The sequence below is a fragment of the Guillardia theta genome, assembly GCF_000315625.1.
Source record: "Guillardia theta CCMP2712 unplaced genomic scaffold GUITHscaffold_57, whole genome shotgun sequence".
NCBI lineage: Eukaryota > Cryptophyceae > Pyrenomonadales > Geminigeraceae > Guillardia > Guillardia theta.
The window spans coordinates 490127-502946 of record NW_005434617.1 but is presented as its reverse complement, the minus strand read 5'-3'; the positions used below and the strand labels follow the sequence as shown (position 1 = coordinate 502946).

General features: G+C 50.9%; 4 protein-coding genes across 4 annotated transcripts; 2 read left to right on the top strand and 2 right to left on the bottom strand.

The window, feature by feature from the left end:
* Positions 1-4616: 4616 nt before the first annotated feature.
* GUITHDRAFT_112244 (hypothetical protein) lies at positions 4617-6051 on the top strand (the record flags this gene model as incomplete). The annotated part of the gene is made up of 5 exons (XM_005828748.1): positions 4617-5318; positions 5369-5409; positions 5456-5603; positions 5648-5839; positions 5887-6051. The coding sequence occupies 5 exons, from the start codon at positions 4617-4619 to the stop codon at positions 6049-6051; spliced, it is 1248 nt and encodes a 415-aa protein (XP_005828805.1).
* Positions 6052-6200: 149 nt separating this feature from the next.
* On the bottom strand, positions 6201-7199 carry GUITHDRAFT_112243 (hypothetical protein; the record flags this gene model as incomplete). Its single annotated transcript, XM_005828747.1, has 8 exons — positions 6201-6273; positions 6325-6366; positions 6423-6482; positions 6528-6670; positions 6720-6749; positions 6804-6884; positions 6931-6963; positions 7011-7199. 8 exons carry the CDS (start codon positions 7197-7199, stop codon positions 6201-6203), a joined length of 651 nt encoding a protein of 216 aa, XP_005828804.1.
* Positions 7200-8577: 1378 nt separating this feature from the next.
* Positions 8578-11708, top strand: GUITHDRAFT_112242 (hypothetical protein; the record flags this gene model as incomplete). Its single annotated transcript, XM_005828746.1, has 5 exons — positions 8578-10555; positions 10600-10690; positions 10740-11031; positions 11242-11370; positions 11556-11708. 5 exons carry the CDS (start codon positions 8578-8580, stop codon positions 11706-11708), a joined length of 2643 nt encoding a protein of 880 aa, XP_005828803.1.
* Positions 11709-12025: 317 nt separating this feature from the next.
* On the bottom strand, positions 12026-12736 carry GUITHDRAFT_112241 (hypothetical protein; the record flags this gene model as incomplete). Its single annotated transcript, XM_005828745.1, has 4 exons — positions 12026-12100; positions 12148-12176; positions 12223-12289; positions 12686-12736. The coding sequence occupies 4 exons, from the start codon at positions 12734-12736 to the stop codon at positions 12026-12028; spliced, it is 222 nt and encodes a 73-aa protein (XP_005828802.1).
* Positions 12737-12820: the final 84 nt, after the last annotated feature.

The following is a 12820-nucleotide window of genomic DNA, read 5'->3' as shown; positions in this document are numbered from 1 at the left end:
GTGCGTGTTACGTTTGACGACAAGTACTGGATATTAATCCATCCGGACAGTGAGAACGTACGGATTTTGTCTATGGGGAAGGAAGTTACCATGATTGCTATGTCGGAGGCAGAGACATCTGAGTTGTTGCCTGGGGATGAGCTACAATCAGGAGTTTTGCCGAAGAATGTCTTCGAGTTGACAGGGTGTAACGATTATTACTTTCGAGCGTTTCCTCAAAAGGGGGATAACATCCTTTCGCAGCTGGTGGAAAAGACAGTTCGAGGAAATCCCGATGTCTTTCTTATGCACAGGAAGTCTCCTCTGTCATCTCAGCTGGTACCTGGAAAGGTGCTCAACGGCGATGGAAAAGAGGTACTGTTCGTATTGGACGAGGGTAATCGTTCGACTACTTCTCAGCACTCTGCACGATGGATACCTTTGAGACGGGAACGGTGGAATGATGTGGTCCCACTCATGGAGCCAGGGGATGACATTGATGTTGCTCGTGATCCAGACTGTATTGATCTTGGTACAAGTGACTTGACACAATGTTTTCCAGACTCTCGTATGCTTGTCACCAACATGGCGCTAGTTGTTCCTGTATGGGAAGCTGTCAAACTCTCTGCAGCATTTCTGTCGCGAGCTCCGCCATCAGTACAAGACTCGAGTTCGACGGCAGATCCTCGCAATCGAAGGGAGATGTTGTTGCACAAGGATAGAGAATTGTGGGAGGCAGCTGAACGAGCTGAGATTCAAAAGATGGAAGAAAGGCGAGTTTGGGAAGTGGTCCCGAGGTCTGATGAAACTCGAGGTAAAATTCTTGCGAGGGCGATGTGGGTTTATTCCTCAAAGAGAGATTTACATGGCAACATTCTGAAGAGAAAAGCAAGGTTGGTTGTGATGGGCAATCTTTTACCCACGTCCGAGGAGTTGTTTGCGCCGACGACGTCGATGGATAACATTCGGTTGTTACTCAGCATAGCGGCAGGAAATGGATGGATTATCGCCTTCCGAGATATCGCGGCCGCGTTCCTATACAGTGAATTGAACGAACCGATGTTCATGATACCGCCTGACATCATGGCTTTGCCTCCGAATGTTTTGCTCAAAGTAACCAAAGCGATATATGGGACGCGAACGGCTCCGCGACGATGGTGGGAAAAGCTGTCTCGAGAATTCCTGCGTCTGGGCGCGGAACCTGTGGGACATGATGAAATCATTTACAGATATGAACACAACGGCTCAAGAATTCTCATCACGACGTGGGTGGATGATCTTCTTCTGGTATGTGAGAATCAAGAAGTCTGTAATTATTTTTTGGACTGCTTGAGCAAGGTATTCGACTTTTCTGGAAGTGAAGCTACAGGTACATTCCTGGGTATTCGTGTTCACCAAGATTTGACGAAAGGAACTATTACCTTGAGTCAGAAGCATTTTATTGAACAGCTGGTTGAGAAATTTGGAATAGCTCTTCGTTCAGTGTTTACTATCTTGCCTGGAGTGTACATGCGGAGTTATCATCTAGAGGGAGAATTGTTGGATAAGTTCTCGGTGAGACAATATCAGGCTCTTCTTGGAACAATCTTGTACGTTGCTAATGGGACAAGAGCTGATATTTCATTCGCGGTCAGTCTCTTAAGCAGATTTGCACGGGCACCCAGAGTGCGTGACTGGGATGCATTGGTTCACTTGGCGAGGTATCTGTACACGACGAGAGATATTTGTATTGTTTACCATCAGAGAGGTGTATCTGTTAATCAGGAGGTGTTTCACAATGAACTCGTAGCTGCGAGTGATAGTGACTGGGGGACGGATGTCTTGACGCGACGAAGTCAGTCCGGATGGGCTATCGTAATGAACGGAGGAGTTATTTCATATGGTTCGAAAACGCAGAAAGTCATATCACTTTCATCGTCAGAGGCAGAAATCTATGCGACATCGGTAGTCGCCAAGCATATCAAGATGTATCGAAGCTTACTTCAACAGTTAGGGTTTTGCCAGCAACGTCCGACGATGCTCCTGCTGGATAATGAGCCGTGTATTCGTTTGTTGACCGAGAAACGAGCATATTCTAGACTGAAGCACATCGACTTACGTGCTAAGTTTGCTGTTCTCATGGTGGATGAGGGAGAATTACTTCCTGTGAAAGTTCCTACTAAGTTTCAGCCTGCGGACCTGTTCACGAAAATTCTGCCGTTTACGAGGTGGAAAGCAATTGGTTCGTTTCTATTTGGAGAAGATTTCAACGCTCAAGGGGTATGCTGCAGTGATGACTTTCATCCTAATGAGAACGATGGCATTCTGTGAGCATCTTGACATGTAGTACGCGAAGGGTGGAGTTCATGCTGGTTGAGTGGAGTGAAGTCAGCCATGGGAGGCGCAGTTGCAGGACATGGGGGGAAAGATTTTCTACAGAATCAAAGCAGTATGATTTCTGTCGCAACTGTGTGCTGACTGTAGTTGTAGAGACTGCCTGGAGACAGCGCTTTGGGAGCAACTTTGAACTTCAGTGGGATTCATCCCAGCTTGAATACAATGGGGTTCATCGTACAGCTGGTATCAACGAGCAATCGCCTACACCAATCTCTGATTCAGGGAGGGAGAACCTTGGCAGGAAGGTTTGATATTGAGAAGTAGAATCAGATGATTGGCGTGGCGTGGTATCAAGCTTCTTCTCCCGAAGACTGTTCAAGGAACTCTAGGTCAAGTCAAGCAGGTTAGGATGTGAAGCCTTCCATCATGATCGCAAGATACAAGACCTATGATCGCAAGAATTGAAATGAGAATTGAAATTGATGAAAAATCGGCCGTTGAGAAATTGAAAAAATTCAAAATGAAGAGATGATTGATGGGAAAGGCAAATGAAAGAAGATCATATGGTCAATATGAGAATTGAAATGAAAATGCATGCAAATGAAATCTCAAGAGCTCTCAGGTGACATGGCGCCAAATCATTCATACCGCGGTTAGATAGCGATTTGTTAGAAGGGCCCGTAGAGCAGGATAGTTAGGACAAACACATTGGTCATGAATGGTGGACATCATTGGGTGGAAAATTTGGATTGAGAAAGTCAGATGGGTGACAATTGAAATCGATGGGATTTGAAGCACAATGATGGGATGGATGACTAGATGATCAGAAAGGTGTCTGGGGAGCCTGACTGATCAGAGGGGAAGCCTGACGAACAAGTGCAGTGCGGCACAGTCGAGTTCAGGTGGTGGAGGAGTGTTGAAGGTACTGACGAGGTTTCTATGAAAGAGAGTGTGTAGGTAAAAGATGGATGGAGAAGGATCTAGGAGCCTGAGCAAGAAGCAGCTTGGAGCATGGAGGAGGATCTGGATGCAGGAGGATCTGGGTGCAGGGAGGAGCTTGGAGCATGGAAGAGGAGATTGCGATTCAAGAACACGCAGGGAGCAGCTCGGACGGAGGAGAAGGAAGCTTGATGGAGGAGAAGGAAGCTTGATCAGCAGAGATTGGGATCCAGGAAAGAGCAGGCAGCTTGGAGGAGGAGAGCGCGGTGGTGCAGCTTGGAGGAGGAGCAGGGAGATGTTTAAAAAGGGGGTTCCCAGAGGATGAAGGATGAAGTGGAAAAGGAAGCTGAGAATCTCGCTTAACTTCGTCAGGGAGGGTGTAAGAACTCGGATAAGTTCTTGGAGACGGCGAGAAGTTCAGGGTATTGCGTCTCATCGATGGACGAAGCTCAGCGAGATGGAAGTGGGTTTCGACATAGGTCTGGAATTAAGGAATCGACGAGCCTGAGGGTCAGGCGGAGAAGAGGGGGTTAGGAGGACACGTGTCGACGGCGCGCTGTGCATTGTACTTGGTTGCAAGGGACTGAAGGGAAGGTGACTGCTGTGAATAAAGGAAGTGTTGGTGGTGTTGTGTGGTTCTTCTGAGAGTTCTATCATCATCAGTGAAGGTGTTGGAGACTGCACAGCTGTGTATCGTTGAGGTGAATAAGGTTGGTGTAAGGATCTCAGGTGTACTGAGAGTTAGTCTTTGGTGGATCTTGGGTTAAATAGATTCTGGCCAGTGAGGTGGAGGTTGATTCGATTACTCCCTGGCCGGTAGACGGTCCCGATCGGACCGTCGAGTCCGATCCGATCAGCTGGCCGGGAGTTCCGACTCAGTCGACGGGAGTCCCGGGCAGTCACCGTCGGCTCTCCGAGCCTGGCTCGGACGGACGCTCCGAGGCTCCTCCCGAGTCCCATTAAAACAGTGACTTAACTTACCTCGCTGAAGTGACGCCGCCATGTCAACTTGATGGCCCCGGCAGTCCCCAGAAGAATGTTCTCTAAAGCCTCTAGATTGATGAGGTAGGGGGGGGGTCCTCAGTCTGATAGGAGATGGTCCTAGGGGGCATGAGGCCCCCTAGGACAAGTTGGTGTGATAGTACCCCTACCCCCTCTGTCGGTGTACCCTGTTCGTGATGCCACCCCACCCCTCTCAGCTGCTCGAAGAAGCGACAGAAATTCTTTTGCCTTCTCCCCCCCCCCTCACACGCTTATTTATCCCTCCTCCCCGCCCTCCACAACCCTTGTGTTTCCTCCAACGCTCTCCCCCCTGCAAAGCTTCGCTTTCCATCAGACCTGACACTCGTCTTGTACTGCATCAAGCTCTGTGCTTCATTCCAATGCCACCACACGCTACCTGCTCTCCTGAAGTGATTGCTTCTCCAAATGCATTTGATACCTCGGTGGATGTGTCGGTGCCGGTCAACGTAGCCAACAAGAGCTACGCGTATGTGACTCTTCTCACCAGAGACCCCTACCTTCCTGGAGTGGTGGCTTTACTTCACTCCTTGAAGAAGACCAAAGCCAAGTACCCGGTTCTCTGTGTTGTGGGAGCAGACGTAAGCAAGGAGGCCAGAGCAGAGATCGAGATGTTCGGAGGAATCGTGCGAGAGTTTGACAAATTCCTGCCGTTTCCTGAAGGGACTTCAAACAGCTACGCCAATCCGCTGTGGATAGACTGTTGGATGAAACTGCATCTTTGGGAGCTTACCGAGTACCGCAAGATGGTTTATCTAGACGCAGATATGGTGGTCAGAAGAAACATCGATCACTTGTTCGAGCATCCCCAAGAATTCCTGGCAGCTCAAGATTGTTACAACGGAGGGGACCCCGAAGATAAAGCGAGGGGACACTACCACGACCCTGAGAAATGTTTCTATTCAAGCTCGTGCCCCTCCAAGATCAAGCCATACTTCAATGCTGGATTCTTCGTCTTCACCCCCTCGCACGAAACTGCCAATGACATGAAGCAGAAGTCTCGCTCGATGGATGTTACGCAGCTTACCTTCGCTGAGCAAGACTTCATGAACGAATACTTCAAGGTCCCTCATCCTGATGTCAATTCGTGTTCTTTGCTGACTCAATCAAACAGGGGAAATGGGAGGGCCACGTGCTGCCTTATACATACAACTGGTGAGAGGTTCTTCGTGATGAGTTTAAAATGATGACAATTTTGCAGCATCAAGTGGTTCGGGAAGTATCACAAAAATAGCCCTTACCACAAAGACGAGGTGCACATCCTGCATTATGTCACGGAGAAGCCATGGAATGTGGGGCATGTGGATCTGCAAGATCCCGACAACTTCGATCATCTAGATCACATCTATGTGAGCTGTTTTCTGATTGTCCGCGCGTCTCAACTTGAAAGCAGGACCAGTACGATGATTGGATTGAACTATGGGAGGAAGCCATGAAGTTCCGAGCAAGCGCTAGTGGAGCCAATAACTGGAAGCACATCAGCAAGGCTTCTGCTGGCAGTGTCACCATGTTCGGCAAGGAAGATTCATTCATAGTGGCCAAGCTGTGTGAGGACAGCACGATCGAGTGGTGTTACAGGACTATGGTGAGGCATCGGCGAGCCCTGACTAGTAGCTGACTGATGGTGTGCAGGACGAACTCAAGCCTGTCCGTGAAAAAAACCGACAAGAGAAGTTGAAGTTGAAAGAGCAGGCTTGCAACAATCAAACGATTGTAGATGCCACAAAAGAAAACTGCAAGGGTCGAAACACAGATCAGGTCGGAACGGTTCGGACGAGAATTCCGGTTTGCAACTAAGGTATGCTCTTCTGAGAGCACTTAATGTACTTTACCTGTAGTGTATCATTCGCTCCAATTAGCTTTGTAGAGGTGTATTCTACTTTTTTTTAGCTGTCGATGTAAGTAGCGATGTTGACCAGTGAGGTACAAGCAAATAAATCATCGTTTCATAAGTGCTTAAGAATCGTCTTCTGCATCGAGAGCATAGCATCTTCCTCGTCTGTGTCATTCTTGTACTGCCTGCAATCCAACCAGTCAGAGAGGTAGACGAGGTTCGCAAGAGAGCCTCACTTGACCATCTGAGTCAGATTGTAAAACATCCTGTATCCATCGCTGTGTAGCAAGTCGATGAATGAGAAGCAGAAGCACTGACATGGAAGTTCAAGTACCTGAATTGTTGATCGCTGTCAGTCATTTCCCAAGAGGTTGGAATGGTGAATTTCTCGTCTCTGTCAGACTCCTTCAGTCTCATGTGGAGCAGCATTGATAACAACCTCAATTCACAGGAGTCATAGAAACCTGAAGACTCTTTCTTTTCTTCGTTCCTTCCTTTTAGACACTCGCAGAACTGATCGGATGTTGAATCTAGTGAGAACATCTCCAGGAAATTATCTTTTTCTTGCTCGCGCTTCAACTTCTGCTCTTGAATTAGACAAATGAGCCTTGATTCATGTCATACTTCGAACCTCATATTCTGCCATTTTCTTTTTGATTTTCTGGCATGGCAACAAAAAGATAAGACAACAAACATTTCACAAGATTACTTGAACCTCTTCATACAGAAACTCCCCTATCGTCATATTCGGATTCAACCCATCGAACTTCGACTTCGATTGTGTTGCCGGCAACAGCTGTATTGCATCTATAAGGTTACAGCAGCACATTCCTTCTAATCACCTTCGTTGCCCACTCTCTTTTCTTCCAAGCATTCTAAGGCAACATGAGTTTCAAGCAAAGATTTCTCACAACGAGCATACGTCTTCTTCCAAGTCTATCGGATCTTCCACGTGATCCGAGCTTATATCCTCCACAAATTCTCCTTCCGAGACGAATGAGCTAAAGCTCTCTGGCTCCAGCAGACCGCGTATTCCTCCCCTCAGCCGAAGAGCATGGGGCAACGTCGGGACGTAGCTGGAACGTATCACTTCATCGCCCCAGACTGACATCGTTCTTTGGTGTGTTCTCCAGCAGCACTCTCCTTTCAGACTCAAGAGATACAGCCAAATGACTGTCAGGCCCAGCGGCCACATCGCAACACTAGAAGCGCTCGCCATACAGTCAGTGCTTCATGGAAGCCCCTGGAACAGATCGAGGACGCAAAGAAGTCAAACCAATCAGCCTCAAGCTCCAAGGTCAATTTCTTGAAACAACAGATTCCTCCAAAGCAACCTTTCTCAAATGTGTCACAGGAGGAAGATCATAGGATCTTTGAGGATTTCTTTGCATCTTATTTTTCTCGGGAAATTCAAGATAACTAAACATCTTGCAGAAAGAGGCAACACATGTTCCACACAACCTCGTTATCTCCCGACAAACTCTAACGAATGCCATAACGCATGGAGAATTTTTTGTCATCAAATTTGCAGCGACAAAGGCTAAGACAACAAGGGGCGAAAGGAGAAACGGGAGCAGAAAAGCTCAAAGTAAAAATATTTCTAGGCTCCTCGCATTAATGAGCAGAAAGGGACTGGGACAAGAAGAAGTCATGGGTGCAAGGCAGAGGAACAAGACCAGAGGAACTAACAGGTTCTGACCCCCTTCCCTCTCTCCTTTTGTTCACTCTTCCTCCCTTCCATTACATGCCTGTGCGCATGTACGCCATGGCTGCCATGGCTGCCTGCTATGGCTGCCATGGCTGTTATGGCTGTTATGGCTGTTATGGCTGCCACGACATGGCTTCCTCTCCCTCCTCCTGCAGTGCACCGGCTGCATTCCGTCTTCTCGTCCCTCAATCACCTCATCCCCGCTCAACCCAAGCCCCCTTCCCCCATATGACCATTCCGTATCCAACTGGCGCACATGACTGGTGCCAGATTGGTCACATGCTGCATGTGCGAGGAGGGAGGGGGAGGGGGAAAGCAGGAGCAGGGCTACAGGGGCGAGGACGATGAGGAGGGAGGAGGAAGAGAGAGAGAGTGAGTACGCGATGGAGGAGCTAGTGGAGAGGAGCAATGAGATGAGAAGAGAGCATTCAAAGGGCATGCACGAGCTGAAAGACTTATGAAGTAGATTAGAATGCTATCGATTAAGGGTAAGGGTAGAGATGGGTGCAGGGGAAGAGGAGGGGAGGAGAAGTGATGGGTGGAGGATTCATGAAATAAGGACGAAGGGGGAGAAATTGCATGTATCGAAATGCTTTAGCACCCAAGAGGAACGGATGATGATGAAGGATGAGGAGAAGAGAATGTGTAAGGGAAAGGTGGGCATGAAATTATCTAGAAGGAGTAATTCTTTCAACAGAAGCATTTGTTGGGATCGCAAGGCATAACTGAGAAGAATGCAGCAGCGACAATTCTTGTGGTGAAACTTCAAGATCCAAGATAGATGTGGGAGGAGGCAGAAGACGATGAGAGCTTGTCAGGAGAGGAAGCGGTGGTGGTGGACCTCAGCTCGGAGGTGAAGTTTTGCCATCGGGAGGAGAGAGTCTTGCACAGAAGAAGCAGCGCTGCGAGTGAAGAGGCGGCGGCTAAGACGTCGAGCTCGTCGCAGGTTGCGAGAGGCAGACACGACTTGAAGGATGAGGGTGGCATCGGCATGGCAGCACAAGGTAGCTTCGCAGGGAGATCCCTGCCGGGGCAGCAGAGGAGGCATGGCAAATACAAGAGCTTGAGCGTGATGGCCGATAGTCGCTTGGCTTCGTCCGAGTCGAGAGATGATGAGGACGGAGCTTACAGCAGGGAGCACGACCGGCCTCTCTCTGCCTCTGTTTCAGCCGTGCACAAGCGAGCTGGCGCCCTGACTTCTTCGAGCTCATTGCCGGACATGTCGAAGGAGGGCCAAGTGAGAGGAGCGGAGGAGGAGGTGAACGTCACGGGGTGGAAGGAAGACGAAAGAATGTCAGACAGCTCGAGCATGGAAGGCTTCGGCAAGTGTGGTGTGGGCCTCTACTTCGAAAAGCGAAAGGACATGTCCATGGCTGTTGTGACTGAGTTGGCGCAAAGAGGCTCTGCGGCGCGGCAAGGAACGATCCTCGCCGGCGACGCGATCGAGAAGATCGACGGCAAAGACATCGCAACTTGGACGGCTGCGCAGACTCAGGCGGCGTTGATGGGGGAGCAGGGAAGCAGCGTGTTGCTGGACATAGTCCGTGAAGGAGACCAGCGATTGAGCGTGAGGTTGATGAGAGGAAACGCCATGTTCTGGTACTGGCACGAGAAGAACTCAAGCCTGACTGAGAAGAACCTCCTTCTCCTGGCAGCGAATCGCGAGTTGGAGGAGCAAGTGAAGGCATGGGAGGAACGAAGTCTGTTGGTCAGAAGGGAGCTGGAGCAGCAGCTGAACGAGGAGAGGGCCAAGATCGAAGAGCTTTCAAATCAGCTCTCGCAGATTCAGGATGTTCATCACGACGAGCTGGAGAGCGTGCGAAGGAACGCGGAGGCCAGGCTTCAGGAAGAAAAGTTGACACACAGGACGAAGATGCGGGAGCTGGAGCGAAGAGACGCAGCGAACCGTAAGGAATACGAGCAGCGGCTGCTGGCTAAGTCATCGGAGTTTGACTACGCGATGATGGAGAAGGCGCAGGAGCATGCAGAGAGTCTGATGAAGGTGACGTCCAGCTACCAGAACAAGCTGAGAGAAGTCGAGCAGACCTTCGTCGAGAGGAACCTCGAGCTGGAAAAAGAGCTGGCAAAACGGCTGATGGAGTTCGATAAGACGAGCAGGGCGAAGGCTGAGGAGTACGAGGAGAAGCTGGAGGAAGCGAACAACAAGATGAACGACCTCACGGTTGACTTCCAGTCTCAACTCGCAGACCTGCAGTACGAGAACAGCGAGAAGCTCATGGCGCAGGTCGGCCAGTACGAGTCTCGTCTCAACTGTGAGCGACACGCGAGTGAGGAGGAGAAGAAGAAGCTCCAGGCGACGGTCACGCAGCTGAGAAGGGAGCTGGACGAGCTGCAGCTCGAGAAGAAGTCAGTCGAGAGCGAGCTGAGAAAGGCGCAAGGCGAAGGGAGCGAATGGAAGAAAGCGGGGGAGAAGGAGAGGGAGAGCCGGCTGAAGGTAGAGAACCAGCTGAAGGAGGAGCTGCAGACGAAGGAGGAGGAGTGGAAGCGACTCTGGCAGGGTGAGAGGGAGAAGCTCTCATCGGCGTTGGAGAGTCACAGGAAGGAGAAGGTGCAGCTTGAGGAGGAGACGAGGAGGCTGGTCGGACGGTTATCGGAGCTCGAGGAGGAGAAGAAGAAACTGTCAGGGGCTCTTGCGCTTCAAGACGAGGACAAGAAAGGTTTCCCTTCGCCTCCTCCTCCCACCCAGCACGAGAACTTGGAGGAAATCTGCAGGAAGCTGGAGAAGGAGAGGAGCCAAGGTGACTTGTTGCGCATTTGTTCGTAACTGACGAGAAGCTTGCAGGAGAGGAGCTGAGAAAGGAGCTGGCCGCTGTTTCCTCCTGCGTCGAGTGGATCAGGGGGAAAATGCAGCGGGAGGAGGAGGAGGGAAAGAGGTCGTTCGAAAGATTTGAGTTGATGCTGAGGTGACGCTGAGTTGAGCAGGACGAGGGTGAAGAACAATGAGGAAGAGAAATCGAGGGAGGGGCAGAAAACTCCCTCCTCCTCCTCCTCCTCCTCCTCCTCCTCCTCCTCCTCCTCCTCCTCCTCCTCCTCCTCCTCCTCCAACAACAACAACAACAACAACAACAACAACAACCACAACAACAAGAATCACAATGAGCGAGAGCTCGCCGCGCTGAGAAAGGAACGCGATTTCTTCAAAGGGCAGATGGAAAAGTTTCTTGCACTTCCCAACCCTTGCGGGGTTGGCCTTCGTTTCGAGATGAAGCTAAAGGTACTCTATTCGTTAACCTCCTCTATCCTCCTCCATGTTCTCTCCCTCTCCCCCTCTCCCTCTCCTCCCCTCTTTCTCTTTTCTGCCCCTTTCCTTCTTCCTTCCTCTCATTCGCACCTTCTCCCTCTCTCTATCTTCCCGTTCTCATTTCCTTTCTTCTTCTTCTTCCCCCCCCACCCCCCCCTCCTCCTCCTCCTCACTTCTCCTCAGCGCCCCATCGTGAGCGACCTTGTGCCGGGCATGTCGGCCGAGCGATGCGAGTCGATTGCGAGAGGAGACGAACTAGTGGAGATCGACGAGAAGCCGACGAGAGACCTGAGCCTTTTGGACTTGCAGAAGGTTTATCCTGCTCCTGCTCCTGCTCCTGCTCCTGCTCCTGCTCCTGCTACTTTGGCGCCTGCGCTTGATCCTTCTCGCCACGCTCCCGCACTTCTCCACTATCCTCATTCTCCTTGTGTTCCATTCTTTTTCATCTCCCCTCACGTTTTTTTCTCCATCCTCCTTCTCCTCACTGTCGCTTTCAGCTGCTCGTCGGCAGCCGCGGCTCTCGAGTCAAACTTTCCTTCCTCCGCGCGTCAGATCGGCGCTCCTTCACTCTCACCCTCCGACGAGGCGCCTGGGGACCTGAGCATGCGATTGACCACCACGAGCTCTGCGACACCTTTCCCTCCTTGTAACTCTATCACTCCATTTCCTTCCCTGTCCTCCTCTTCTTTCGAGTCCTCAACTCATTCCTATCACACACTCTCCCCCTCCTCTTCCTTTTCCCTTTCTTGTCTCAGCTTCTCTGCTTCTCTTTCTTCTTTTTCCTCCTCTAAAGGAGTAATTTGCCACTTATAAATTCAACGTTTTCAACTTTCACTCCCTCCCCCTCTTCCTCCTCCTCCTCCTCCTCCTCCTCCTCCTCCTCCTCCTCCTCCTCCTCCTCTCTCCGTGTCGATCTGTTTTATCTTTTGTTGCTTCGCAGAGACAAGGCAGCATGTCAACCTCTCTGCTACTTCATCTGCGCCAACTTCTCCTCGCGCATTCGCTTCCTCTCCAGGAACCTTGACTTGGCGTCCGAAACGTCCTACAGCTGGACCGTCAGCTGGGCGAGTACGAGGCCTCTCAGCTCACCTTGTCTCCTTTCTTGATCTCCTTCTGAGCTGCAGCTCGTCGTCAGCTGGCAATTTCACAGAGCTCGAGAGGAACCTGCTTCCTCCGCCCTCTGGTCTGCGCTGCCCACGTCCGCACCTTTCTTCTTGATCTTGATCTGATCCTGTGCACGAGTATCAATTTTTTCCTCATCCCCCAACCTTTTCCTCTCCTCCTCCCCGCCCTCGCCCTCACCCTCACCCTCACCCTCGCCCTCGCCCTCGCCCTCCAGCATCTCCACCGCTCGTCTTCCTACCACCTCTCCTCTCCTCGTCTCCCTCTCTCCTCCGTCTTCCTCTCTCCTCGTCTCCCTCTCTCCTCGTCTTCCTCTCTCCTCGTCTCCCTCTCTCCTCGTCTTCCTCTCTCCTCGTCTCCCTCTCTCCTCATCTTCCTCTCTCCTCGTCTCCCTCTCTCCTCGTCTCCCTCTCTCCTCATCTTCCTCTCTCCTCGTCTCCCTCTCTCCTCGTCTTCCTCTCTCCTCGTCTCCCTCTCTCCTCGTCTTCCTCTCTCCTCGTCTCACCCCACAGAGTCGGCGGATATCGACTGTGTTGATCTTCGGCAAGAGGTCCATGATCCACTTCGCGTTTGCTGCAAAACCGCGACTGAGCCATATGACACTTGAGAAAACCGCTCTCCTCCTAGCCCCCGATTCTGT